Source organism: Thermobia domestica, chromosome 12 (genome assembly GCF_964235325.1).
Source record: "Thermobia domestica chromosome 12, izTheDome1.hap1.1, whole genome shotgun sequence".
NCBI lineage: Eukaryota > Metazoa > Arthropoda > Insecta > Zygentoma > Lepismatidae > Thermobia > Thermobia domestica.
The window spans coordinates 125,861,303-125,887,427 of record NC_137465.1 but is presented as its reverse complement, the minus strand read 5'-3'; the positions used below and the strand labels follow the sequence as shown (position 1 = coordinate 125,887,427).

Genomic DNA, 26,125 nt, shown 5'->3' with positions numbered 1-26,125 from the left:
TTTCGCCCTCGTGCCATCTGGAATTTCATAAACACACGCCGTTCTGTATGCGTGAACATTGCGTTAGCGCAGTATTTCACACAACATTCACTTTAACAATGTCTGCTCGGCACACACTCCGCAATATGGGACCGCAGCAGCGTTGAACTGACTCGTACACACCCACGGAACAAACTAAGTTCGTCATTTGTCTCCTGCCCACACGACACTCCAATCGTAGCAGTGTTGCCAGTTCGAGATAAATGACCCTCGTATTTATTTATTTTCAGCTGAAATGCCTCTTCTTCGCAAGGGTGAAGAGGCTTATGGGAAATACTTCAATTCGCTTCCCCTTAGGATATACATTTCAATTAAACTGTAATGATAAGAATCCATAAGATACTCTGCTTTTGGCATAAATTTTTATACACTTTATTCTCATAGAATGCGAATTTTAATCGAAGTGACATGATAAAAAGAGCCGAGGTTGAGGTTGATCCCCGTTCCAAAAGTTATTTCAAATGGGTCAGCAGTTTTCCCGACCCCGAAAATTATGCGGTGTCATAGACATAATTCTCGGTCATTTTGGATATTTTATTTTTCACCCCTTTTTACCCAACATTCCGATGGGGACTGAATATGAACTTAAGTGGCATCGGGATACCAGTACTCATCTCAGCGACCCCGAAAACAATGGATTCAAGAATAATATCGGCAGTTTTCGAATATTTTTACATGTCATCCCTTCCCATCCTAAGTTTCTACTCCATCTGGAACTGAACTTGGATTTAGCGGCGTCAGAAATGTCAGCATTTGTTATCAGCGATCCTGAAAACTGTGGATTCACATTAATATCTGTCGTTTACATTTATTTTTTACATGCAACCTCCTTTCTATCTGCATTCCTAGTAGAGCTAAGAGTGTCTTACTCCACAGGTTTATTTTTTTTCTAGATTGTAAATAATATGTGTAGTAAGTTTAGTTGAAACTGCTCCAAACGTTCGAGAGGTATGGTGAAACATGAACATATATATATACAGGGTGGTAGGTAACTCCACCGACAAACTTTGGGAGCCGATTCCTTATACGAAATGAAAGAAAAAAAAAGTTCTAATAAACATTGGCCGAAAAATGCCTTCTTTCACAGTTATGATCAATTGAAAATTCGAAAAATCATTTTTCAAAACTCCCTAACTTAGGAACTATAAGGCTTATCCCAAGCGGTTTAAGGAATTACACAGGAACTTGTGTACGCTCTATCTAAATATCCATGTTTCAGAATACACCGGTACCAGCGAAACGAACGCACCATTAGTACTTAAAGGAGTATTCCTATACTTCAACTTCCTTTTTACAGTTCCTTGCACCGATAACGCAGGATGGTAAAACATGGATACTTAGATAGAGAACATACTACATAGAGAACATCACACTTAAAACTTAACTTGTATAGGCCTAAGGGAAAATAAAAATATTATGATACACAATTACATATGAGTGTACTTTTGTAAAAACACTGACTTCACACAACGCCGACGGACAACCCTATTGTTTGTTTATCGCTAGCGCTAAGGCAAAATGTAAATAGCTTCTAGGGACCGCGTTCGGATTATCGACGTCCTACTATATATATATATATATATATATATATATATATATATATATATATAGTGTGTCCCAATTGAATCGCCCTATTTTCATTTCGTGGTGGTAAATTAATGTACAGTAGAGCGTCGATTATCCGAACGTCGGTCAACCGAACGACCGCTTAACCGAACTGTGTACTCGGTCGCACCTGTTACTCTCCCACCCTACCGTCCATCATCCCTCTCACTCCCAAACCAAGTTTCCCACAGTAGTCGCCGCACTGAGCCACCGCTGGCGGAACATTGCTTCTAATGGGGCCTTCATAAGGCGCTGCTGACCGGCCAAGCCGCCAGTCGCTGTGTTTCAACAATCAGCATACTTCTGTTGGTTTGGCACTGGCTGTAGAAGTACAGTCCAGTACAGTGCAGTATAGTACAGTACAGTACAGTTCGATTATCCGAACAAACCAGTTTTCCGAACACCCATGTCCCCCAAATACTTCGGATAATCGACGCTCTATTGTATGTGTATTTCTTTCTTTTCCAGATGTAATACAGTAGAAGAAACACCAGAGTTTTGTTAGGAATTTGTCGATCCCAAAAATCTCGCCAGGTGTGGTGGTGGAAGCAGGAGCAATGAAATGGCGACCAACGCAGAAAAAGCGCAGGTAGTGTGGTGGTATGGAGAACTTGGTTCCATTGTCGCAATGCAACGACGATTCCGCCAGGAATACTAGAGAAAACACCCTAATGCGAAAACAATTCGAGTATGGAAACAGAATTTCCTGGCGACTAGTTCAGTGGCTAAAAAGCACGGTGGTGGTCGCGAAATTGTATCAGAAGACAATGTGCACTTGGACTGGTGGGGCACATGTTGAAGTGTTCTGACTTTCTTAATATTTGTATACAAACTTAATGAGTGTATCTTCTTAGTGCATTTTAGTTTATTTGGATATCTCAAATAGTGTCGGAGAAATACAGAAATGAAAATGGGACATGAATAGGGAGATTCAATTGGGACACCCTATATATATGCCCGTTATTACCTAAATTTAGGCTTAAATGCCACGGGGGACTGTCACCAACCAGCTTGGCCTTCCCGATAACTATGGATTCGACTCTCTTCTCTGTAATTTACATTTTATTTCCCACCTATTCATGTTCTATGCCGATTAGGGTTTGCTAATCGGATATTATTTTTATATACCATCCCTTACCACCCCAACCGCTGGGGGCTGTTTTATACTCACTGGAGGCTGAACTATGATTTAAATGGTATCAGAAGTCACTATTAATCTCAGCGACCCCGACAACTATAAATTCGACATTAATGTCGGTCGTTTTTATGGTTTTTACATGTCACCTCGTCCCACTCTTCCCATGAGTCTCGACTACAAATCCTAAGATCCAAAATGTGAAACTGATGTATACCAATTGGTTTTAATGATAATATCATGTTTCAAGCCTAAAATTTAAATAAATGACTGATATCGCCATAGGTATTCTATACAACCACGTATCAAGGTCCTTACCATGTTTAAATTCATAGCATTGACATAAAAAAGACTATTACATTTTGTTCCTACATTTTGGGAGATGTGCAAAGTAACGTATCTACCAAAATACATATCTTTTAACATAGGTATCTACCAATTTTGATTCATAAATGTTGGGAGGGTTGCCATAGCCCAGAACTCAAACTGTGGTGAACTTGATGTACTTCTTCTAAGTTTCTGTCTTCCACAGATCAAACATTCTATCTATCATAAGTTACAATACAGATCCAAATTAAGAGTGAATCACAACGTACCATTTTTGGCATTTTTTTAATCATGGGAGGGATTATGTTTGCAGATATTTTCAATCAATAAAAATTGGTTTAAAAGTTGTTTTGTGTGTGTGTGTGTGTGTCTGTATGTGTGTCTTTGCTTACAACTAATCAGATTTCGTTAAAATAACTTTCCATTAATGATACATTATGAGTAGTGACTACAGTCCTAAGGTTTAAAGTGTTAATTGATCAACCAATCACACCAAAAATAGTTTCTTACCAATGACAGACTGAGTCGTGGCTGTAAATACTAAAGTTCACAGTAATAATTGATAAACCAATCAGATTGCTCCAAAAATAATAATTTTCACCTTAAACTATGAATTGTAACTACAAACCCTAAGGTTCAAAGTGTGAAATTGCGTATCTATTGCATATTGCTATCTATTGCGTATCTATAGGTTTTAATAAGTTACCCATTAAGTTTCAAGTAAAAATTTTGAATTTCCAATTCATGTCTACTAAATATGATTCCTAAATTTTACGGGGAGCCTGGACTCAATTCATAATAAACATGATATGTGAAAAAATTTCAACTAAAAATTTTAAAATAAAAATTTAAATAAAAAAATTAAAACAAAATTTTTCTGTGATCCAAAAAGTTTTCAAACAAAATGTTTAGAACAAAAATTTTCAGTGATCGAAAAAGTTTTTTAAACTAAAAATTTTTGAAAACTTATAAAACATTTTAACCAAAAAATTCAAAGTGATTAGGCAATCACTATGAGTTATCTCTATTGTTCAAAGTGTGAAATTGTTGTTAATATTAATCGGTTTTAATTACCTATCAGATTTCAATCCAAAATTTTGACAAATTGATGATACTGTCACATGTGTTAGATTACTATAACATAACGGCCTCTTTACCATATTTCAGTTCATACACTGTCATAAGTATTGCTTTTGAATTCAAGAAATATGAGGATGTGTCGTCAAAACATTTGCTGTTATAAACTGTAATGCATCATCTCTTCAAACTGTATTCAGAAATTGATTGCACGAAACTGAAATATGTGAATTTAACGTCAGAGCACTTTTCCTGACAATATATTTCATTATATGTATGATCCTCTGTCAAAATTTAAAATAGTGGATACTAAAATTTCTTAAAATTTCGGTACTTAAATCATGACAGGACAGAACTCATAAGTAATGTTGTAAAGACACTTTTTAATTGTAGAATCCATTACAGGAAAACAAAGATGGTTCTGGAAGAATACCTTTGACATAAAAAGTCCAGAAAAATCGAAAATTTCAATTTTTACGAAAAAATCGTCTTTTTAATGGGAAAAAACCTCCGTACCAAAAGTAACTGACCTTTTTGCACCTCTAGTCATTCTTATACATCACCTAATTTCGAAATATTTCCATTCGCGTGCTCTCCGAATCTGGTTTCATTTCTTTCTTTCTTTTCTTTTCTTTCTTTCTTTTTTTTTCTAGGATAAAGTTACGGTTTATACTGTCCTAAGAGATATTAGGAAATTTGAACTCATCTCATTTCGGGTTAGGCTGCATTTCGTCGACTATCTATGTTTTCTATTTTTTTTAACTTGCTCTTTACTCCTTTCACTTGAAAATGATTTTCTAAAAATTTCGGACTTCCTAAAAAAAATTCTGTGTATGCCATTGATACTCACACTTCAATACAGAGAACACATGTAGTAGTATTAATAGTAAACTTGTAGAGGACAAAATTGGGATTCTTTTTATGATTACAACTGTTTCCTCTTTGATGGTGGGCGAATATGCAGACATCAGTGTATACGAGAACTTTAACCTGTATCTGACCATCTTACACAGCTCCCGTTCTACGTGTTATGATGACGTGTAAAGCATTGAGCTACATGTGCAATGAATGCTTATGCCTATTGCATGCGATGAAGGATATCCACTACTGCAGAACACGGTGAAACCACATTTACTTTTGAATTCTAGTAAATATACTATCATATATTTGTTAGTTGGTAACTAGATAAACTATTCTAATAATTCTTCATTAATTAGCTCTACAATGAATAAGGACGGAGATGAGATAAAAAAAATGGCGCATAGCCCGATAGAAATGGGTTCATCGCCTGACTTTGCAATTTATGAGTCGAAATAACTCATTACAGCATTCACAGCACTGTACTAGAATTTCTTTGCAACAACTTCTCTACACTAAACCGTTTTACCTACCACCCTTTCCATTCGATTACCTAGCAGGTTTTCCGCATATATTTAGCTTTAGTTCTGATCTTCGTCAACGATCAAATCATTGCTATCGGACTATGCATGAAGATAGAATTTATTTCCACACCCTAAGATATCCTCTGTTAGAAACATAGAGAAAGATCTAATCGTTGAACTACACAGGAATTGAATCCACCCTTCCACTTACCAGGTGAACAACATATGTTGATTTACCAGCGACAGTCCTTTTTAAATGCTTATTCTATGGACCTCAAATATCATAATTCGACACCTTTTGTTAACCACTTTTGAAGAGCCAATTCACTATTCTGTCTATATTTTCGGTGAAGTCTCTATTTAAACGTCTCCTGTAATGGTTACTTTGCTGGCTCTTAGTACTTGTAATTCCTATGAAATTTCAACAAATATATTCAAATAAGAATAACCACACACTTACGCAAATGATCAATTGGTCCGATTGTCTTTGGGTCGTCCCAGTTGAATTTTTTGCTGATTTGTTCCAATCGAGGTACAAGAATTCGAAGACAAAGTTGGTAAAGAGACGATGGAGACCGCAACAACAGGACCATTTATTAATGCTAAAAATAAAAAGAAAACTGTAGTACGTTTATCTACACATGAAACACAAAGTGATCATAACTAATGTAAACAATGTATCATACTTTGTTTTGTAAATACAGGATAAGTTTCCATGTATAGTTTTGTCTCCAGTGGAACAAGATCAATCTGAATGCAATCAGGAAGTCATATTCTGACACTAATATGTTGTATAGGGCCTTCACAAAAACAAAATTTCAGTAATCTACTGCTGACAGGAACAAGGGCGAAACCAGTGAATACTCATGAACCGGAAACTACCGGTTTAGTTTTCTACCGGAAATTAAAGAATCGAACTAAGAGTCCTCCCTCCAGAAGAGTGTGTTCAATCACTGAACGATAATACCCCCCCCCAAATATTTAGCTTGTACAATTAAAATTCTAGTTTAACGTCGCACAATTATGACCTTTAGACTAAAGGAGACGGATGATTAATGGAAGTAGATGGTCATGAAAGAATTGGCAGAATGGAACGCCGATTTCAGCCGGAGTATGAGTTGTGACACGATAGAAAAAAATGGTAACACTTATCCCGGAAGTTGAATGCTTTCTTCCAGAAACGACAGTACAGCTGTTCCCCTGTCCTACGGGGCCATCTAGGTGGCCGATTCTTTCACATAATTGTGTTGTGAAGTTTCTGAGTAATAACTCAAATACTACGTACGCATAGCTGTTGAAAAATTTTTTAAAAAGGCACGTAATATATGTTCGAGCAAAATTTATGACTTTAAACATGACAGTGTATACACTTTTTATCAAAAAAGTCTCTAGCACAGGCAGGACAACAATGAGGCACACCCGCTTCTAAGCGTAGTGCTATTTCTATCCGAAAACTTTCATGAGAAACATGCAAATATTATATTTATTTACGTTCATATTTTTATTAATTATGTAGAAGTACACAAGAGAAATTATCTACTGCAATTAATTGAAAGGAAGAATATCACCAATCAATAATCTTGCTATGACATCAACTTTTCATCTGAATGGTCAAACAACAAATTCAAAATATTTGTTGTTAAAGAAGCTTCTTCTCCCTCGCATGCCCTCGCCATCGCAGTGGAAGTTGACTTCGCCTTCGCGAAGGGAGGTGTCCATCGCCCTCGTGTTGGGAATTTCTCCTCGCACTCGCGCACCCTCGCCATCGCAGTCGAAACTTGTCCTCGCCGTCACAGTGACAGTTGGACCTCTCCTCGTTCACTCTCGCTTTCGCAGTGACATTTGGAGCTCGCCTTCGCGAAGGGAGTTGTCCATTGCCCTCGCTGTCGAAGCTTGTTTTATCTCTCGCGCACCCTCGCCCTCGCGACATTGTGGGCGAGGGAATTTGAGGGTGAGAATGCCCTCGAGAGGGCCACCATCGCGAGGGTGAACATCTCTGGTTCCGACAGTGGAAATTATTGTCCCAGACAATCCTCTTTCGTATGCACTTACACATTTTAACAGTAAAATTATTATTTGTTTGACGGGCTATTCATAACCAGTACCAAATATAAGAAGTTTGTGAAGAAAGTCTGGTGCAGATATGGGCGGTAAATACAGTACCTGAAAAAAAAATATTATCATTGCTTCGTTTGGTTTCTTGTGTGTTCAGCCTTTTTTTTTTTTTTTTTTTAACAGTCTTCGATGCCATAGCATAAATAACAGCAAAAGGCAGTCATTGCCTCTTGCTACACACAATTTCGGGAAACAATTCGATTTTTTCTGGAGTGTGATTCTGTCATCAGTACGCCATATGAAGAATATGACTTTTGATAAAGCTTATTACACGGAAAGATTTTATACTTAAGCAGCACTTTACTCTTTTAACGTAAGCTAACCTAACCTGCTCTTAAGGTAAAAGGGTCAAAATACTTAGTGAAAATTCGATGGTGTTGTTACAAAATCAACTGACCTGTTTTCTAAATGATTTAATATAATCTACTAAATTCCAAATGCCCTCAGAAAGTTAGGAGAGAAATGCTAATATTATAGGTATTCATGCGCAGGTATAAACTAAATCAGTGCGCAATTTCGCTTTCATTTGTTTTCATGGTTTCAGTCACTTGTTTTGGACTGTCATCTATCATAACCAGTGGCGGCTAATGTTAGTGTTGCAGCGTTGCGCAACGACCAAAGTATTTCAAGAAAAAAGTATCAATAGTAGTAAATAACAGAAAAATACTTTTTAATACTCGCATATATATATACTTTAAATAACATATTTTTTACTTCTGTAACTGTTCGTTCCGTTAATCCATTTTAAAAACTGAAAAATAATCCATCACAGAGTCTCTAATTTATATTGTGTTGCATCGAGTATACAACGACCAGATTCCTTCAGTACGGGAATTGGAGCGAATGTTAAGTTTCCTTTCCCCTATCTCAGAAGTTAAAGGGACTGGTCATTGCAGTGCTTCTGCAACACAGCACGGTTTCCAGTGAACGAGAAGGTTTTTTACAGGCTAAATAAGATTTCTAAATTTTATTTCACTAGCAATTAACAAATGGAATTTGTTTTTATGCATTCATATTTTTAAATTACGGGACTACACTAAATCAAATCAATATAATGACAATTTAAAAAAGTGATTGGAGAATTACAAAATAAGAAAAAATATCTAGTAGAGCAGAAAACAAATGAAAATAGACCCGCATTTACAAGTTAATTCTTAGTTTATATTGATAATGAAGGCCTCTTCCACAGTAATTTGTGATTCAAATATTAATAAGTCAGTATGTAGAATCGCCCCCTCCCTCTGTGGATAGCCTAATATTTTAGTATATACATATTTCTTTATAAAATAAGTATATTTTATACTCTTGATAATTTCCACATAAAACTGTATGATGAGAAACGCCACATTGAATTTGGGACTAGTTAGCAATGCTCAGGGGCGTAGCCACGAGAGGGGTCCACCGGGTCCGGACCTCCCAAAAATTTCGAAACTTTACTAACATTTGTAGACTTTCCTAACGAACTATACTTGTTTAACAGAGAAACGATTGCTGTAGGCTAAATATTTTATTTTACGCCTCATCATGTACTCTCTCTTTTCTTAAAAACAATTGTTCTATTATTATTATTATTATTATTATTATTATTATTATTTTGCTAAGAATATAGGTGACAGTTATTACTTATCGTCTTTTTAAATGCAGCATATATTGCATAGACGTATCGAACCCCTCCCAACACACATTTCTGGGTGTAGAACTGGTAGTGCTGTTTGTTTTCATGTTCTTCGACTTTTACCTTCTGTTAGGTATACATGCTGAAACTATTCTGGCGGGTTTCGAGATTTCCTTTCCAGAACATATGACATTGATAAGCATTGTTTCGCCTCATGTGGAAGTATATTGTGTTCGTCGTGCACTGCGTAAGAACCAAGACGGATGATTTGGAATGTAGTTTTTTTTTTTTTTTCTTTTACGCACATGTATGTGTGTTGATGTATGAATATGTGACATTCGGAATTTATATACCAGTCAGTACCTCTGTTGTAACACTGTTTTGGTTTTTATTTATTAGATTTAGTTTTATTGTGTGTGCTTTAATTCTGTAAATAACCAACAAATTCTGAATGAATTGTATACCGTGACTTCTGTAAATAACTTACAAAAAACATTGACCAGCTTTTAGCTGAGGAAAAACTTGCAATTAAGGCTTAGACAAAACAAACAAAGGACAATTCAGGAGTGTGTTCGAAAAAAATCCAGTTTAAATTTACAGGAAGTTTTATGGCAGTAATGTTTGCACTAGATACATTTCCTCAATTTATTTTAAATTTTAAACTGTGAATAAAGTGTGATCAATAGACATTTTTTTATAACACTAATCTCTGTTACGAACTCTCTTCAGTCAACGCTGAAGAGGAATTCGGATCACTGTCAGGGACTGAGTTTGCTAGAATGAATCCTTCGCAATAATCTAGAAAAAATATTTAGTGAATCTACAAAGCTTCTGAAATTAATATTAACTGTACTTATGACGTCAGCAAAGGACGAAAAGTATTTTTCTACATGAAAAAGAATTGACACTTTCAAGGAATTGAATGTTCCAAGTAAGGTTATCACTATTGGTTATGCTTTCCATCGAAAAAGATCTGACAATAACAATACCAGAGTTCAACCAGCATGTATTAGACAGATTTGCTCTAATCAAAGAGAGGAGAATGAACTTACTAAGGTGATTAATCGGATAAAATGTTCTGCATTTTTTATTAAAAAAAAAACAACAGAATTTTATTTAATTTCACATGTCACATAGCATTTGCATCTAAGGTTATGCTGATTAGTCAACGAGTCCACTTTATATCTTCTGTCTTTTATCGTTCGTACTGCAACACCCGAAACCACAATCCACCGGCCGTCACTGTCAATCTATCTATTAAAATGCTACAGTACCAATTAAGAGCGACCGAGCTCTAACCTATAACTTTGGCTTTCAAATCTTTCATTTACGGTTATGTGAGATTTTACGTTTATAAGAAAGATAAATATTTTTAAAAGAGTGTACTTTAAATAAATTACTTAAAGAAATATTTTTCACAAAGTTTATCCTTTTAAATTATTGTTCAAAGGCCTTTGCCTTTAATAAGCCTTCTCCGAAATAAATGCAAATGAATTGTGCTGCCATCTTTGGAGCTCTTTTAAACTACGTTTATATGTTTGTGTCCAACCGTTTCGACAATGAGATCTCGGAAACTACAGGCTGTAGAAAGATGACGTTTTCACTGATCGATTGCAAATTTCATGTAGATTGTCCAGTTCTAATTGAATATTTTTTTAAAAAAACATGGGCACTATTTCTTTATTACATTTTTACGGGTACATTGGAAGTGCTGAAATTAAAAAAAAAAAAAACTAAAGCATCACATCCTAAGCATTATACATTCCAACACCACACTGTTGTATATGTCTCAGGCGTTTGTTTCATGACCAAATAATAATAGAAAAGGAAGGATAACCATTTCTCCAGTCTAAGATGAACCTTTTTTTTGGGGGGGGGAGTGTTTTGCGCAATGAACACCATATATAACTGACATTATAATTAATTGTGTATGTAATGTATTTGCTTATTACATACTGCATGCAAGAAGAAAGAAAACACTGGTCATACATTAATTAGAAACTCCAACCAGAAGCAGGCTCAAATCTTGCAAACGGTGCGAGATATCGAGAAAAAATAATCGAAAAAAGTCTCCCCTTTATGATACCCCTTGGCTTTCTTTTAAGCAATACGTCTTTCACTTGTGTCTGTAAAGGGGCATGTACAGATGTTATAAGGAATGATTAGGAGATTTATGCTCATATGTGAATGATGCGCTGTATAGAGAGCGCAGGTTCAGCTAATAACTATATAAAATATGATTCAATACCTCTTTGATCGTGTAAAAATTGTCAAGTTCATTCGAGACTATTGTTCAAGGGCCTTGAACAATATTCCTTTCAACGTGTAAATTTGAGGTATTGAATGGTCTTGTTCAAGTTTTCTTTGACGATATACAAGAAGCATAAGAACTCTCCATTCAAAAATATCAGGATGATTTATATTTGTTCTGACATTGTTTAATGATATCATTTTATCAACTGTATGGTTGCGAAACATGGTCGCTTATCTGAGAGAAGAACGTAGATTGAAAGTATTTGAGAACTAGATCCTGAAACGAATATTGGACCAAAGAGGAACGGGAATGGGGAATGGCGGAAACTTCATAACGACGAACTACATAATTTATACAGTTTACCAAACATTGTTAGGTTCATCAAGTCTAGGAGGTTTAGGTGGGCAGGTCATGTAGCTAGGATGGAAGAAATTAGAAATGCATTCAAAGTCTTGACTGGAAGACCAATCGGAAAACGACCATTAGGAAGATCTAGGCGCAGGTGGGAGGACAATATTAAGATGGATCTCGCAGGGATAGGAATCCAAAGCAGAATCTGGATCCAGTTGGCTAAGGATAGAAGTCAGTGCAGATCTTTTGTGAACGCGGCATTGAACCTTTGGGTTCCATAAGCCATAGAGTTAGTTAGTTTAAAAAGAGAGGAAATCCTCTGTTAACTCATTCATAACTTTTCCCGGGTAAAAGTTTTTCAGGGAGTTCGAATGCATTCTCCTAAAAAATCTACTTGCACTTTTTCTTATGGAACTCAACATAATTTAAAAGAAAATGTAGGCCTACTGATCATCATACAAAACTTTCTGGTTCTTATTATTTAAATTAAATTGAGTAATGCTTTAGTTATTGCATACAGACAATATTTTGTTATTACAAACAGGCATGTTTGTGACATACAGACATAGGCGCCGACACGAAGAAAACATTGGGGGGGGGAGGAGCTCAACTACTCTAAATAGGAAGAATGGATGTAGGGTTAGTTGGTTGAAAACCAACTGGTTTTAATCAGAGTGGATTTAGACACCTTGTAGCATAATCCTTCCCCTTCCTCCGCTTCGCTCTGGTTAACATTTTTCATTCAGTTTCTCCCTCTTTACATTCCCCGTTTCTGTGCGCCAATAATGCACTACTGACAGCTCGTTACAATACGTTACAGCCCTCCCCGCTGGTCTAGTGGCTAGCGTGCGTGCTTCTGATGCACAGAGTCCCGGGTTCGATTCCCGGTGGGAGAGCATTGAACGACAGTGGGTCGGATTTCAGCTTAAATTGTAGATCCACGTCTCATATAGCCTTGCTGCTGAAAAGATACGATGAATGATAATCAAGTCAATTCAACAATATACTTGCAACAATTCAGAAACGATAATGACTAAGAATTCACTATAACCAATAAACTGTTTAGCTTTTTATCGCATAATAGGCTCAGTTAATTTCTGCAAGTACAATAAAACCCCTCGATAGCTAACATCAATGGGACATGACTATTTGTTCGCAAGTGAAAGATGTCTGTAAAAGGGAGTGTCCTCTCCCGTAACAACACCTATATTTTTGCTGGGAGGCAGAAAAAATGATCATTTCCAATGTTTGAATAATACAGTAAGACAAAACACTTTTATGAATAAGATATGACTACCAAATTTTAAATTTCTTATTAAATTGTAATATTATGTTAATATTAACTTACTTGTATTTAGTTGATTTTCTTCCATCCAGATTCAGGTTTGTAGGTGGAAAACGGAGAATTACTTCTGTTTCATAGCAAAGGTTTGCCTGCGGATTTCGGTACGCATTATAAATTCGTCTGCAATAAGATCAAGTGCTGCAGAAAGTTCTTGATGACAATTTAAAATTGCTAACGCTGTGCAAGTAGTGGATGGTAGCGTCAAAAATAATCGAACGAACTTAACGATTTCTGGCAACATGGTTTGAAGATAAGTGTTTTGCTTTAAGAAATCAAGTACACATGCGAAACTTCGGAAAGGTTGGGAACTAGTTTGTGTTTTGCGAAGATCAAGTAACATATTACGATGCAGCTTGAGCCGTTCGATATCTATATCGTCTTTGTAAAATTCATCTATAGCACTAACATAATTTGTTTCACCAATGATAAACCGTTCACAGAGCCCTAGAAAATGTTTTATTTTAGTATCAAACCGTGATTCTAAACATTGTACTGTTGTGTCAATAGTTTCAAAATATTGTTGACAATTTAGCTGTTGTGGGTTTTCATATTCGTGGGGATTATCACCTTGATTGATCCGTTTTGGAAGTTTTCTTGGTCGCGGGAGAGGTGGTTCTGAAAGCCCAAGTTCGTTTGCTTTTCCTACTACATCTGTCCAGAACGTGTCAAAGGCAGTATCTGTTCGGAAATTCTGCAAAGTGAGCTGCAGGCTTGAAATCATATTTACAACATCTTGCTTGGATACATAACGTTTTCTTTTGTAATGCTGTATTTGTGCTTTCTATGTGAAAAAAAAAGAAAAGAAATCGAACGAGTGCATTTGAACCAGAAAGCCATGTGCTTTTAGTACTTTTCGTAACTACATCCCCTGTGCAATTATATGATTAAGTATTGTAAGTGGTCTCATTTTTTTCCTTGTGCATTGTAGAATAAGAAAAGGGATGGTGGACATCTGGGACCCACGACTGCCAAATATGGTGGCCGTTCCAAGAGGGCGGACGAATGAAATTTTCATTTGTCTCTATTTCGGTTATTTTTCATCCGATTTCGATCATCATCTTAAAACGAAAAGTCTTTATAGCTCTATACTTTTATTTATTACATTTCTGCTATCTACTTTAGTTTTCACCCAAAATGCAAAATTCACGTTTTGGGTCATTTTTTGTACTTTTTAAAATATTGTTGGAAAAGAAGTTTGGAATGAGATTAAACTAACTGCGAATATGGAGAAATCAATTTTATTGGATACTGAAGATGTACGAGATGTGATGGTGAAGGTCTTGGACCCTTCACTGGCAAAAATGATGACCATTTCAAGATAGCGGACGGATGAACTTGAAACCCATTTCTGTCTCGTTTATTTTTTATCCGTTTTCGATTATCTTTTCTTAAACAAAAAGTTTTAGCAGTTCTACTCTTTAGTTTGCTACAATTATTCTACTGTCTGCTTTAATTGTATTCAAAATAAAATAAAACGAGTATAGAAATATATAAAACTACAGTCTGCAGTTAACAGTTTGAAAATCCATTAGTACAGGAATAGAAAAAAAAAGCTTTATAGACTTAAGACAGGGCAAAGGAAACTTATTACTAAATGTTGCATATGTTAGTGCAAATTATCATTATTATCGGTGTATAGTTACTATATACTATGTACTTACTAGGAATGATTCCATACTGGGACCAAGTACCTTTAGGAAACCTATATATCGTCTGAAAGCTCTTGCCATGAGAAGTACGAAACCGTTTTCAAATCACGGACAAACCCGCAACTTGACCCTATAAGGGTTCGCTTTGTTGGTTTTTGTGACGCTATGTATGGCATATTCGACAGAATAGAAATGAATGTTTAGATGTATCACGCAAAAACGCCTGAGCCCATCATGTTTTTTTTGGGCTCATTGCTAGAACGTGATTTGGGCAAGGGTTTGATGATATCACTTTGCGCCCTGACCTACCCATTTGGTCAGTGTTGCCAACGAACTGTAAATGCAATGTGGAAGATGGTTTCTGTACCACTGGATGTATATCCATGAAACGTGGCATAAACATCGTTAGTCATTAGAGAAAATATACTATGAACGTATTCCTCTCCCAAGTACTCCAGTTTGTCAGTGTTGCCAACCATTTTTCTAAAAAATGAGAAGTTGTAAAACAGGTACCGTGCAATGAAACGTTTATACGCTATGCTTGGCAGAAACATCACACGACACTATAGAAAAAAAAAGATCTTGAATATTATCGTCTCCCAACCATCCTAGGTTGTCAGTGTTGCCAACCAAGTGTAAATATCATAATGTTGCAAATGGTGTGCCATTGAACGAATATAGAACAAATGTGACAGATACAGTATTGGACAATGAAAAAAACAGTGTGAATGCATCTCTCGTTTTCCAAAACCCCAGTTTGGTAGTGTTGCCAACCAATGCGAACATTCAAGATTTTCACATGAAGTCGACAGCATTGGCGGACATAATTAGAATGCAGCCCATACTAGTTCGTAGTATGTTAGTGTAAACCCATATGCATTCATAGTGTCAGTGTTTCCAATCATTCTAAAATACATTTTCTCGAAAGGTTGCCTGACCATTGCATGCATAGAGACAAAACTTGAAATAAACATCATTCGACACAACAGCAAACATACTGTGGTTGGTACCATTCTCCAAGCACCTGTCTGTCAGTATTGCTAACGTTTTCAATATGAAAGTTCTTGAAATAGCAGTATACGAGCTTGGCGGTATTTTTATATTGTCTAATAATATGAACATGTGGCTGAACATATATCATGGAACATGACTGCTGACCATGCAGCAACGAACGGTACTGGTTAGGAACTCGTAGAAAGAAAGAGTTGGATGAGTCATACATACATCTGGTCATAGGAGTTTCATTATTACATGGTGACGCAACCTTTCGAGAAAATATATTTTAGAAACCAACAAAGCGGACCCTCATAGGGTCAAGTTGTGGGTTTGCCCGTGATTTGAAAACGGTTTCGTACTTATGGCAAGAGCTTTCAGACGATGTATAGGTTTCCTAAAGGTGCTTGGTCCCGGTATGGAATCATCCCTAGTTAGATGTTAAAAAATTGTCAAAATTGAAACTGAATGAAAAGTTCAACTTCAGAATAGCATAAAGTCTTCGATATCACTGTCGTCATAATCCACTTCATCAAGGTTTGTAACATTCTCACATTTATCAGTCTCAGCCGAGCATGAGCACATTTCAGTACATAGTACATAATTTTGCACACTCTTGCAGGATGCTATTAGACATCATAACTTGAAACAGTAACAGCGTACTGATGAAAGTAGTTCTTGAGGAGCACAAGGTATGTCACACATGACAGGTAAGTATTCATATTCCTTTACCATCCAGCCAAAATCAGAAGTTGGGGTGGAATATTAGGTTGTGGAATGTGAGCTCTTCGCCATATCATTGCTTAATAATGAGCTCTTCTTATAGACGAGTGAAGGGCAGCTTGAGCCGGAGGCATATTTCATCTCTGAACTTGCTTTTTGGTAAACAACCACCACCTTAGCTCACTCAAGGTTTTAATGTTAATTTTGGTATGTACACCCAGCCACAAAAGTAATTTCCACCCATAAGCTCTCTAATTCCATTACTTGGGGCCCAGGTAATTTGCAGTTGTGAGAACGCCTAGACAGATGCAACCCAACTTACACGTAACTTTTCTGACACTGACAGCAGTTGGTAGCCCTGATTCAGGTGTTTATGCGAGTAAAATTTTAAAGTAGGTGACTAACGAAACAGTTCTCCATTCTAAGATCAATCTCTCTGGTTCAGAGCGTGTTGTCCAATGAACATCGTATGTTAATCTCAATATTGCTGTGTATGTAATGTATTTTTTCATTATATACTGTATAATCAAATGAATCAGAAAATGTTTGAAAGTAGCTTAAAATATCAAATCTAGATCAACTACTGGAAATAACTTTGTAAAGGGTTGCCTCCATTGAGAGACCTTCTCCAATTCTCCTCATTCCAACATAATCTTCTTTCTGGAGGAGAGAAGATCTTGCTTATCACACTGAGTATGCATTGAAATTGAAACAAGAAAACTTGAAAATGCTTCAGCTTGGTCGGGACTCGAACCTGGGTCCACCAAATAGAAGTTCAATACGCTAATCACTCACCCACCGCGCCATTTAAATTTCCACCCAAACTAACACCTAGTTAAAATCGTTTCATGGAAAAATATAAACAAAATACCCAAATATAAAAAAATATATAAATAGAAATATAAATAAGAAAATATAAGCAACTTGTGTGAGTGTCTTAATGACTTACTCAAGATTTCCTTGTTTAACTCAAAAACAAGTTATATACACGTTGCTCAATGAAGAAAGTATCACGAAATGTTCTTCAGTTGAGCCTACGTCATCGGCAGAGCCGTAACTTGTGGGGGAGCAACTGCCCCCCAGAGAAGCTTCCCGCCGTTCGAGGGAGCCCATTTTCAGACAAAATTTTCTTACTCCATATACGATAGGAACATGAAATTAGATATGAAGCATCAAATCGGGTCGATACTGAAATAATGGTCAGTTGTTTCAATTTTTGATTCAGGGAGATTGGGGAGGTCAAGTTTTATGGACATTTTAGTTGTTTCTAAGAACGCCTTGCCTGTATGTAACAAACACACCCATGCGGGCTCACACAACAACAGTGGATAAATACTTGAACAATGGAATGGTTGAGACATTCTTCTTTTACTTTTTATCCAACCTCTGACTTCAGACACCACAACGACGGGTGCTTATATCCAAGGGTGCTGATCTGGGGCCCCCAAAGCTCATGTGGGCCCCCCTATTGTATTTATGAATATACAATATTTGGCATAATGTGAATGCAATTTGTCTTAACATCCTCATATATATACCTTCTGCATCTGACTGGGTCCCCCCAAATTTACAGAGAAATCGGCGCTCTTGCTTACATCTAATTATTATTATTATTATTATTATTATTATTATTATTATTATTATTATTATTATTATTAAAGACGAACAAAATGAGCATTTTTTAATTATTTAGAAGACTGCTGGGAAAGGAACTCACATCGAGAGTAAACTACCTACATATTACGCTAGTGATGGTCAAATTTTAATTTTTTTAAGGTCAAAGGAAAAAGGAAAAAAATACTCAGAGCAGTATAATTTATGGCAAATGTTTAGCAAACGTGGTCCAGAAGTACGTAAAATATACAAAATTTACGGGAGAAATGGAAGATGCAAGTAGTTAGACCTAACCTAACCTACTAATTTATACTAACCTGAACTAAAGTAAACTAACCTAAACTAAACTGATCTAACAAAGTAACCTAAACTAACCTGAACTAACCTAACTAACCAAATGTGAACAAAAAGTACCGAAATTGTAACATGTTAGTAAAATAGCTGGACCCCTTCTGCTAAACATTGTCCTAATTTATTAAAAACAATAATGATACATTTTACAAAATTCTTTTGTTGCTAAGCCACATTGGTGATTGAAGTTCTGCCTTGAACTGGGATGTACTTATTCTCAGGAGTGAAGTTAAATACTAATTTTCCAGTGTTTTTAACACAACTTTTTTTTCAAAAGAATACTGCTCTTTGCATTCGTAAGATTAGAAACCATGACGCCTGGATAGAACCTTTCAGGGGGCCACATTTGATCCATAGGCCGTAATTTGCCTATCACTGCATTACACGATTATTTAAGATAAATCATTGTTTTAGTTTCAGAAGATGGCATAGCACTTGCGTGGCATTATTATTTCTCTTGAACTATTATATCTTGGCATTGAATCTCGATTTTTTTTTTCGTCTGTGCATTTGTTTAAAAATGCATTTTTATCATGTTCACTTTGTGTTAATAGTGGATTGAGCATTTGTAATGGGCTGCCCAGAAATATACACAATACACGTATATCAACATTTATGAGTAATAAACTTAATCTTGGTCGTGTCTTTGAAAACATTACAGAAAGAAAGATTTTTTGTAAAAAGAAAAACAAGAAAGGGAAAAAAGAAAGAAAAAGAAAGATAGAGAAGAAACGTGCTTTGCATGCAGCCTTCAAATATTTTTCTTTTAATGAAATGTGCTTGAAAAGCACGAGAAAACGCGAATTGTATAACTAATCCGATTTTCCGGTATTGTTTCTGCATAACAACGCAGAGTTGCCAAATGAGTACAAAGTTAATTTGTAAGGAAATTCAAGTTATAACCCTGCTTTAATTCTGTAAAATTCGAGAAACACATTTGAGAAATTATGTGTGCTAATATTAAAAGTCTGTCAGTGGTCCCCAACCTTGTTTACCTGGCGTCTCCTTCGTAAACCCTAAATACTTCACTCCCTCTACCCGTCTACCTGCTTATTGTTGATGTGTTTTTTCTTTTCGACTCCTGAGATTTCAGATGCAACATTTATCTGAAATCTTCATTAATAATAATAATAATAATAATAATAATAATAATAATAATAATAATAATAATAATAATAATAATAATAATAATAATAATAATAATATTTTCACCAATTTATAATTATTTCCATCAAGATTCTGCATAGCTTGTACTGCAGTATTATTTTTTTACCGTCTTTGTTCTTAATGAAACCACAGTTCTTACTAAATAGTTATTTTGCGTTTGTACAGTAGTAAATTTGACACTTGTTTGTTAAATATTCGTAACATTTGTAAGTACAAATGTAGCTTGCAACCCCCCGTAATTCATGTTCTAGCAAAGAACACAATATACATTTCTGACTCATTTTGAAGTTCTTCCGACGATGTGGAGAGAGAGATAAATTTAGCATTACTACATTACCAAAGGTTCGGACGGTATGAAAATTGGTGCTATCCGCTGAAACACCCATAAATGATGAGGAAGAACAGAGCCGTTGATACACGGGGGAGGGGGCGAGCGGAGCCGTTGCCTTGGCCGCCGATAGCTACAGGGCACCAAGCCAGCAAAAAAAAAAAAAAAAAAAAGTTGGAAAAGAGGAAACGACGCTGCACCCATAAAAAAAATGAAATCTTTAAGTTTTACGTCCCACGGTTATGCCGGTGAGGCTAAAGGAGACGGTGATGATGAGAGATGAGTAAAATGGTGGAATGAAGAAAGTGGGAGGAAACGGGAGAACCCCGAGAAAACCCACGAGCACGGTGTTTGTCCACCACAAAGTTCACTTGGCGGGGGCTGGGATCGAACCCGGGACCCCACGCACCAGAGGTGAACGCTCTACTACTGAGCCACCGCGCCCCCCGCTGCACCCATAAAAGTATTGGCGCCTTATTAAAGAGCAATATTATTGTCGGTTTGCAAAGAAATACACTTAATAAAAAAAATTTTTGCTCCGCACGCAACCAAAAAGTTTCAATAAGAGTTACAAGTTTTTACTTATTATTTTTAAAGAAAAATGTTATATATTTCTTAATGACGATGTAATATATAAGGTACCGAATAATCACTTTTAGTGTACGCAGGAGGATTTTCAAAATCAGAAAGAAAACGGGCATTCTTGTTTCCTGATAATATGCTTTGAAGTTCATTACTGAGGATATATTCTAAGTATTCGGGAAGCAAAATGTGTTTGTTACGATCAGAACATAAGTTGAAAAGTTCATTCCTAAGCTGGTCTGAGCAAAAAGTATTAGGAAAGGTGGATATCAAGTCATTTGGTTTGCCGTTTGGAAGAATTTGTTGATGCGTACTAAATTTTCTATAATTTATTAGTTCTACAATTTTTGTATTTTTCAAATCTTTCATCTGCACAATTATTGAGCGAAGAATCTACGGTAATATAAATAAAATAAAGTTTACTTGTGTGTGTGTGTGTGTGTCTGTCTGTCTGTCTTTGTGTTTGTGTGCGCCAGGGGACCAAGCGAGTGGACCGAGTTACCAAAATTTGTCCACGGGTACCTTGATCCAGGTCCCAGATCAAAACGAAACTTAAATCGAACCACGGGGGGGACGGCGTTTTCCTGGACATCTAAAAGTACTTGTCACTCTCGCGAAAAACAAGTGATAGAATTGCCAATACATCTCAACTTTTTGTGAAGGGGCCTTCTTTTTTTATTCTGATGTTAGAGACACATAAGGGCAAAATATATATACTAATGTTTCTCAAGGGTACGTTATAACAATTTAACATTTAATAGAGGGAGTTCGAAAGATGGATTAAAATAAAAACAAATAAGAAGAAATAGCGGTCTGTTTCTGTCACTTACAAATCCAGCTTAAAATAAATAAGATAGGCAGTCCTGTAAACGTAGACAGAACAGCAAACGTCTTTTCGCGGGTACTACATCACAGCGCGCGGACCGCGGACTTCTAGCTTCTCACGTGGCTGTTTCTCCTACGCTTCTGTAGGTTGATGAAAGTTGAATGGATGCAGAAGAGGAATAATGTTCAAGCTTTCGCGAGACGCTTTGCTTTGTCTTTTATATAGAAACATTAAAAAAAAAAAAAAAAGTCAGAATAAATTATAGGAAATTTTAAGTTCAGAATCTTTAAATTACAAAATTTTAAGTTAGTAATTTAGGCTTAATGGCTTAATACAAATAAAATTCTAAAGGGTGGACGCTGTCTACCCTGTCTCCCCTCAAGCCTCGCCACTGTACATTTCACAAAATAGCCTATATACAAGTAGGCCCTATATATATTTGTTTTACCGTAAAAAGAATGCAAATCAAAATGCTATTTATGTGGTCACATGCAGAATAAAATTTCAAAAGTTTACAATTATTACTGGAAATTAATACTGACACCCATTTCGAACGTTTTAAAAACAGTTACCAACTTATTGAAATTTCATTTCTTATCGACAGTATGAAACGTTGTAAGTAATTGTAAATTTCCATATCTGTTCTCCAAGTGGATCTGTATACCAACCAAAAGTAGTTCTGTCAAGTTTAACAGAAAGTCCAAAATAAGACTCTAGTAAACAGCTCTTATTTGTAAAAGATATTACCACTTTCGGCTGTTGCTATGGCCAGTCCAAGCAGCTTGATAAGAATTCTGCGTAGCATAACAACGAAAGCTGCTTCTCTTATATGTATTTTTAAAAAAAAAAAAAGTTGGTGAGAGGAGAATACGGGGCACCGAATTCTACTTCCCTCGGGCCCCGAAATCTCTAGCTACGGCTCTGAATAAGAAATAAAGTTTTCGTACTTAAACTAAAAAAAATGACCAACCCGCAAGAAACATGTCTATCGACGCCACTGTTAATTTGCAGTATACATCATCTTTATTTTTAAGGGACACTATTATACAGTTCACTTATATGCAAATTCAATACCAATTAAGGAAAAAAATATGAAAAATTCTATCCTTCAGTAAGTCAAACTAATAAAAACAACTTACCTCGTTTTTAAACAGGTTCTTCGTTCATGTATTCCCAATGATAAGCACAAGAAGAAACGTATTAAATCCTTGAACGACTAACTGTACATAGTGCTTCTTTAGTAGTACCTTTAACTTCACAGTTTATGCTATTTGTTCAAGCAAGTGAAATATTTTCCTTTGCTTTCGTATCAACGCAAACAATAACTACGTGTTGTGTTATCCATGTGATACAAGCTCATGGATTGTGCGTCAGAATTACGTCACGAGAAATATGTCCAGCAGAGGTCGCCTGGAAATCGATATGGAACGAGGGAAGAAGCACTGCAGCAATCTCTCTCTGTTTTCTCTTAAAACGTTCTAATTTATAACTTTTTTAAATAAGGAGTTGGGTTAACTAAAACTCCTTTATAATACATTACCTTGTTCGTCCGTCCGTCCATCCGTCCGGAAGGAGAAATCTCAAAAACTATTTAATTGATGGATCGCCACTGAATTTGGTAAGGAGGTAGTGGGTCAAAATATAGGAATCGAGTTCGTTGAGGAAGCAATATCAAAACCGAAAGGAGTAGAAATTAGGGATGGGCAAAACCGGTTTTTATAAAAACCGAAAACCGGTTTTTATAAAAACCGAAACCCGAAAAACCGACATTTCGGTTTTCTCCAAAACCGGTTCGGTTTTTCACCGAAATCGGTTTCGGTTTTCTCCAAAACCGGTTTCGGTTTTCACCGAAACTGGTTTCGGTGAAAACTTTTCGTAAACACACAAAACTATTTCTGTGGAAATGGATTCGGTTTCCGGAGAACAACGAAACACCATTCTGGTCAGAAATAGAACAAATTAAAAAAACCGGAATCGGTTTTGAAGAAAACCGAAACCGGACCAGGTAAAAAACCGAACCGGTTTTGGAGAAAACCGAAACCGGTTTTGAAGAAAACCGAAACCGGTTTCGGTGAAAAAACCGAAACCGATTTTTTGAAAATTTTCAAAAACCGGTTTCGGTTTTTCTAAAAACCGAAAACCGAAAAACCGGTTTTTGTGCCCACCACTAGTAGAAATCAACCATTTCTAATTTTTAAGTTGACCACTACGGATCAGAAAACGGTAATAGATGGTGAGAAGCTGTAATCGATTAAGCGTTCCAAAAATACGTTCCATATGCACTCTAGTCTCTCTATTACAACCGGAAGTGGCAAAAAATCAACCACTTTCGGCTTTAACAATGATTACCAGAGATTACCAGAAAATAAAAACCATAATTGAAGACGAGAAACTGTTTTCTGTAATCACTTAAGTGTCCCAATATATTCCGTCTCTACTCTAATCTGTATAGTGAAACCGGAAGTGATAGAAATCAACCACTTCCGGTTTCAAAGTTGATCGTTATAGAATAATAACGGTAAGAAATGGCGAGGAGCTGTTTTTAATAAGCAATTAAATGTTCCAAGAGTGCAGGGTGGCCCAAAAGTAGGTATAACATTGATAAAGTATAACATTCTAGCTTACAAGTTTATTTGCTTCAGCTATTCCTAGCTTAAGATATTAGTAAAAAGACATTAAGAACAAATAATAAAGAAACTAAGTCTACCTGAAGGATAACAATAAGAAATTATATAAAAAGCAATGGGTTGATCAGTACGGGACTGTATACCTACTTTTGGGCCACCCTATATATTCCATCTGCACCGTAATCGCTCTACTAAAACAGTAAACTGTAGAAATCTATTACCACTTCCGGTTTCAATATTAACCCACAAACGCCCAAGACTAGTTTTATTCGTTAGCAACTGCATTGAAAATACCGTGTTACATCGAAAATCTGAGAAGAAAACTGAACGAAATTCGTACAACAAGAAAACGGGGAGTGTGCCTGAAGTGGAACAACGGGCTTTTGGCTAAATGAATGCCCGTTGTAACATAGTGACATAGTGAAAAATAAAGTGGGTCACTGGTGGCACAAGGGGCGTTTGTTGGTTAATTGAGAAAATATCACGCTATATGAACTAAATTTCTTTTTTTCTGTTGTTTACATGCGATATTGCTACTTGTGTTTGTAACAAGTTTTACTTTAGAATTAGCATCTGTGTCACTAATAGGAAAACATAAATAATAATTTGTTAGTTAACAGTGTATTTTGCTACATAAAGAGTACTTTAGTAAATAAAAGCTACTTCCAGCAAATCAAGAATTTGCCAATTATTAAATTTCCACACTATGCTATGCATATTGTCGGAAGTCTTATAGAGCGGCTTTGTCCATCCGTCTGCAGACAGGTATCAAAATAAAAATGTTAAGAGAGCGACCAGGGACGTACACAGGGCTGGGTTTTGGGGTTCGGACCCCCTCCGAAATCTTGATTTTTCTGCAAATTTAGTCTAATTCTAGGGGCAAGTTTACAAATTTTAATATAATTTATCCTCAAATTGAATTCGAACCCCCCAAATGCCTTTAACCTTTCCCGAAATAAATTTCTGCGTATGTGCCGTCAGAATACGTCCCATTTTCTCCGTTAACCCTCTATTCAAAACGAAAGTGGTTCAAATGAGACATTTCCGGTTTCAATGTTTATCGACATAGAATATAAAGGGTAACAGATGGAGAGGTTTTCTTCTTCTTCTTCTTCTTCTTTTTTGACAACTATTCAGCGTCTCAAGACAGCATAATATGACTATTCATAACACTATACCAAAACTGAACATGGTTGAAATTTACAAGTACTTCCGCGTTGCATACTGATTTCTGTAGAGCAAAAACTAAAAGATACCACGAAGCGCCTTTTTGTAATCGATTCAGCATTCCAAAGATCGTTCTTATTTTGTCTGTTGAAGCTCTACTTAAATAGAAAGTGGTTCGAATTAGTGATTTCCTGTTTCAACATTTATCGCCATAGAATGAAAACGGTAAGAAATAACGAGAAGCGTTTTTTTTGGAAACGATTCAGCGTCTCACACCATGACCATCTGCATGACCATCTGCATACATAACATGACCATCTGCAACACTATCAAAAGCGGAGGCTGTTCAAATTTACTATTATTTCCGGTTTCAATACTAATTTCCATAGAGCAAAAACATTAAGAGATTTCGAAATGCTTCCCCATGGGGAATTGCCGCCGATGTCCGCCTCCGCAGCGAAAGGGCCACCCGCGATTGTCCGACTCGCGGAAAATATGCTACGAGTGCCGGGCACCGGCAAAAGGAAGATGTGAAAATGAAAACTTGTTGACTAAAATAAAAGAAAGGGAAATTGAATCTTGATTGTTGGTTTAAAATATGAATTGTAGTCTGTTCAATGACCACGTAGATTTTCTGAAGTAAAGGCGGAAAAGCCGCAACGCATGACCAAATACCGCTGTCAGCGGTGAAACGTCGGGAGTTGGAAGTGGGCCATCCCCTACGACAAAAAATAGAAATGACTGTATAATCTCTGAAAATGATGTGAAATTTGAAACTATGAGAAAAAATCACCTGCTGTATTGAGGCAATTTTAATAATAGCTTATATGAATTTACAGTCGGACAAAGGCGT

At 36.3% G+C, this 26,125-nt stretch overlaps 1 protein-coding gene across 1 annotated transcript in view; it reads right to left on the bottom strand.

Annotated features, from left to right (window-relative positions):
- Positions 1 to 22,859, bottom strand: part of LOC145666627 (uncharacterized) — a 79,424-nt gene extending 56,565 nt beyond the window's left edge. The window contains exons 1-2 of the mRNA XM_081734063.1: positions 22,618 to 22,859; positions 6,026 to 6,167 (exon numbers count right to left, since the gene is read on the bottom strand). Coding sequence (XP_081590189.1) covers positions 6,026 to 6,158 — 133 coding nt within the window. The 5' untranslated portion in view covers positions 6,159 to 6,167; positions 22,618 to 22,859. The remainder of the gene's footprint in view (positions 1 to 6,025; positions 6,168 to 22,617) is intronic.
- Between the last annotated feature and the right edge of the window lie 3,266 nt (positions 22,860 to 26,125).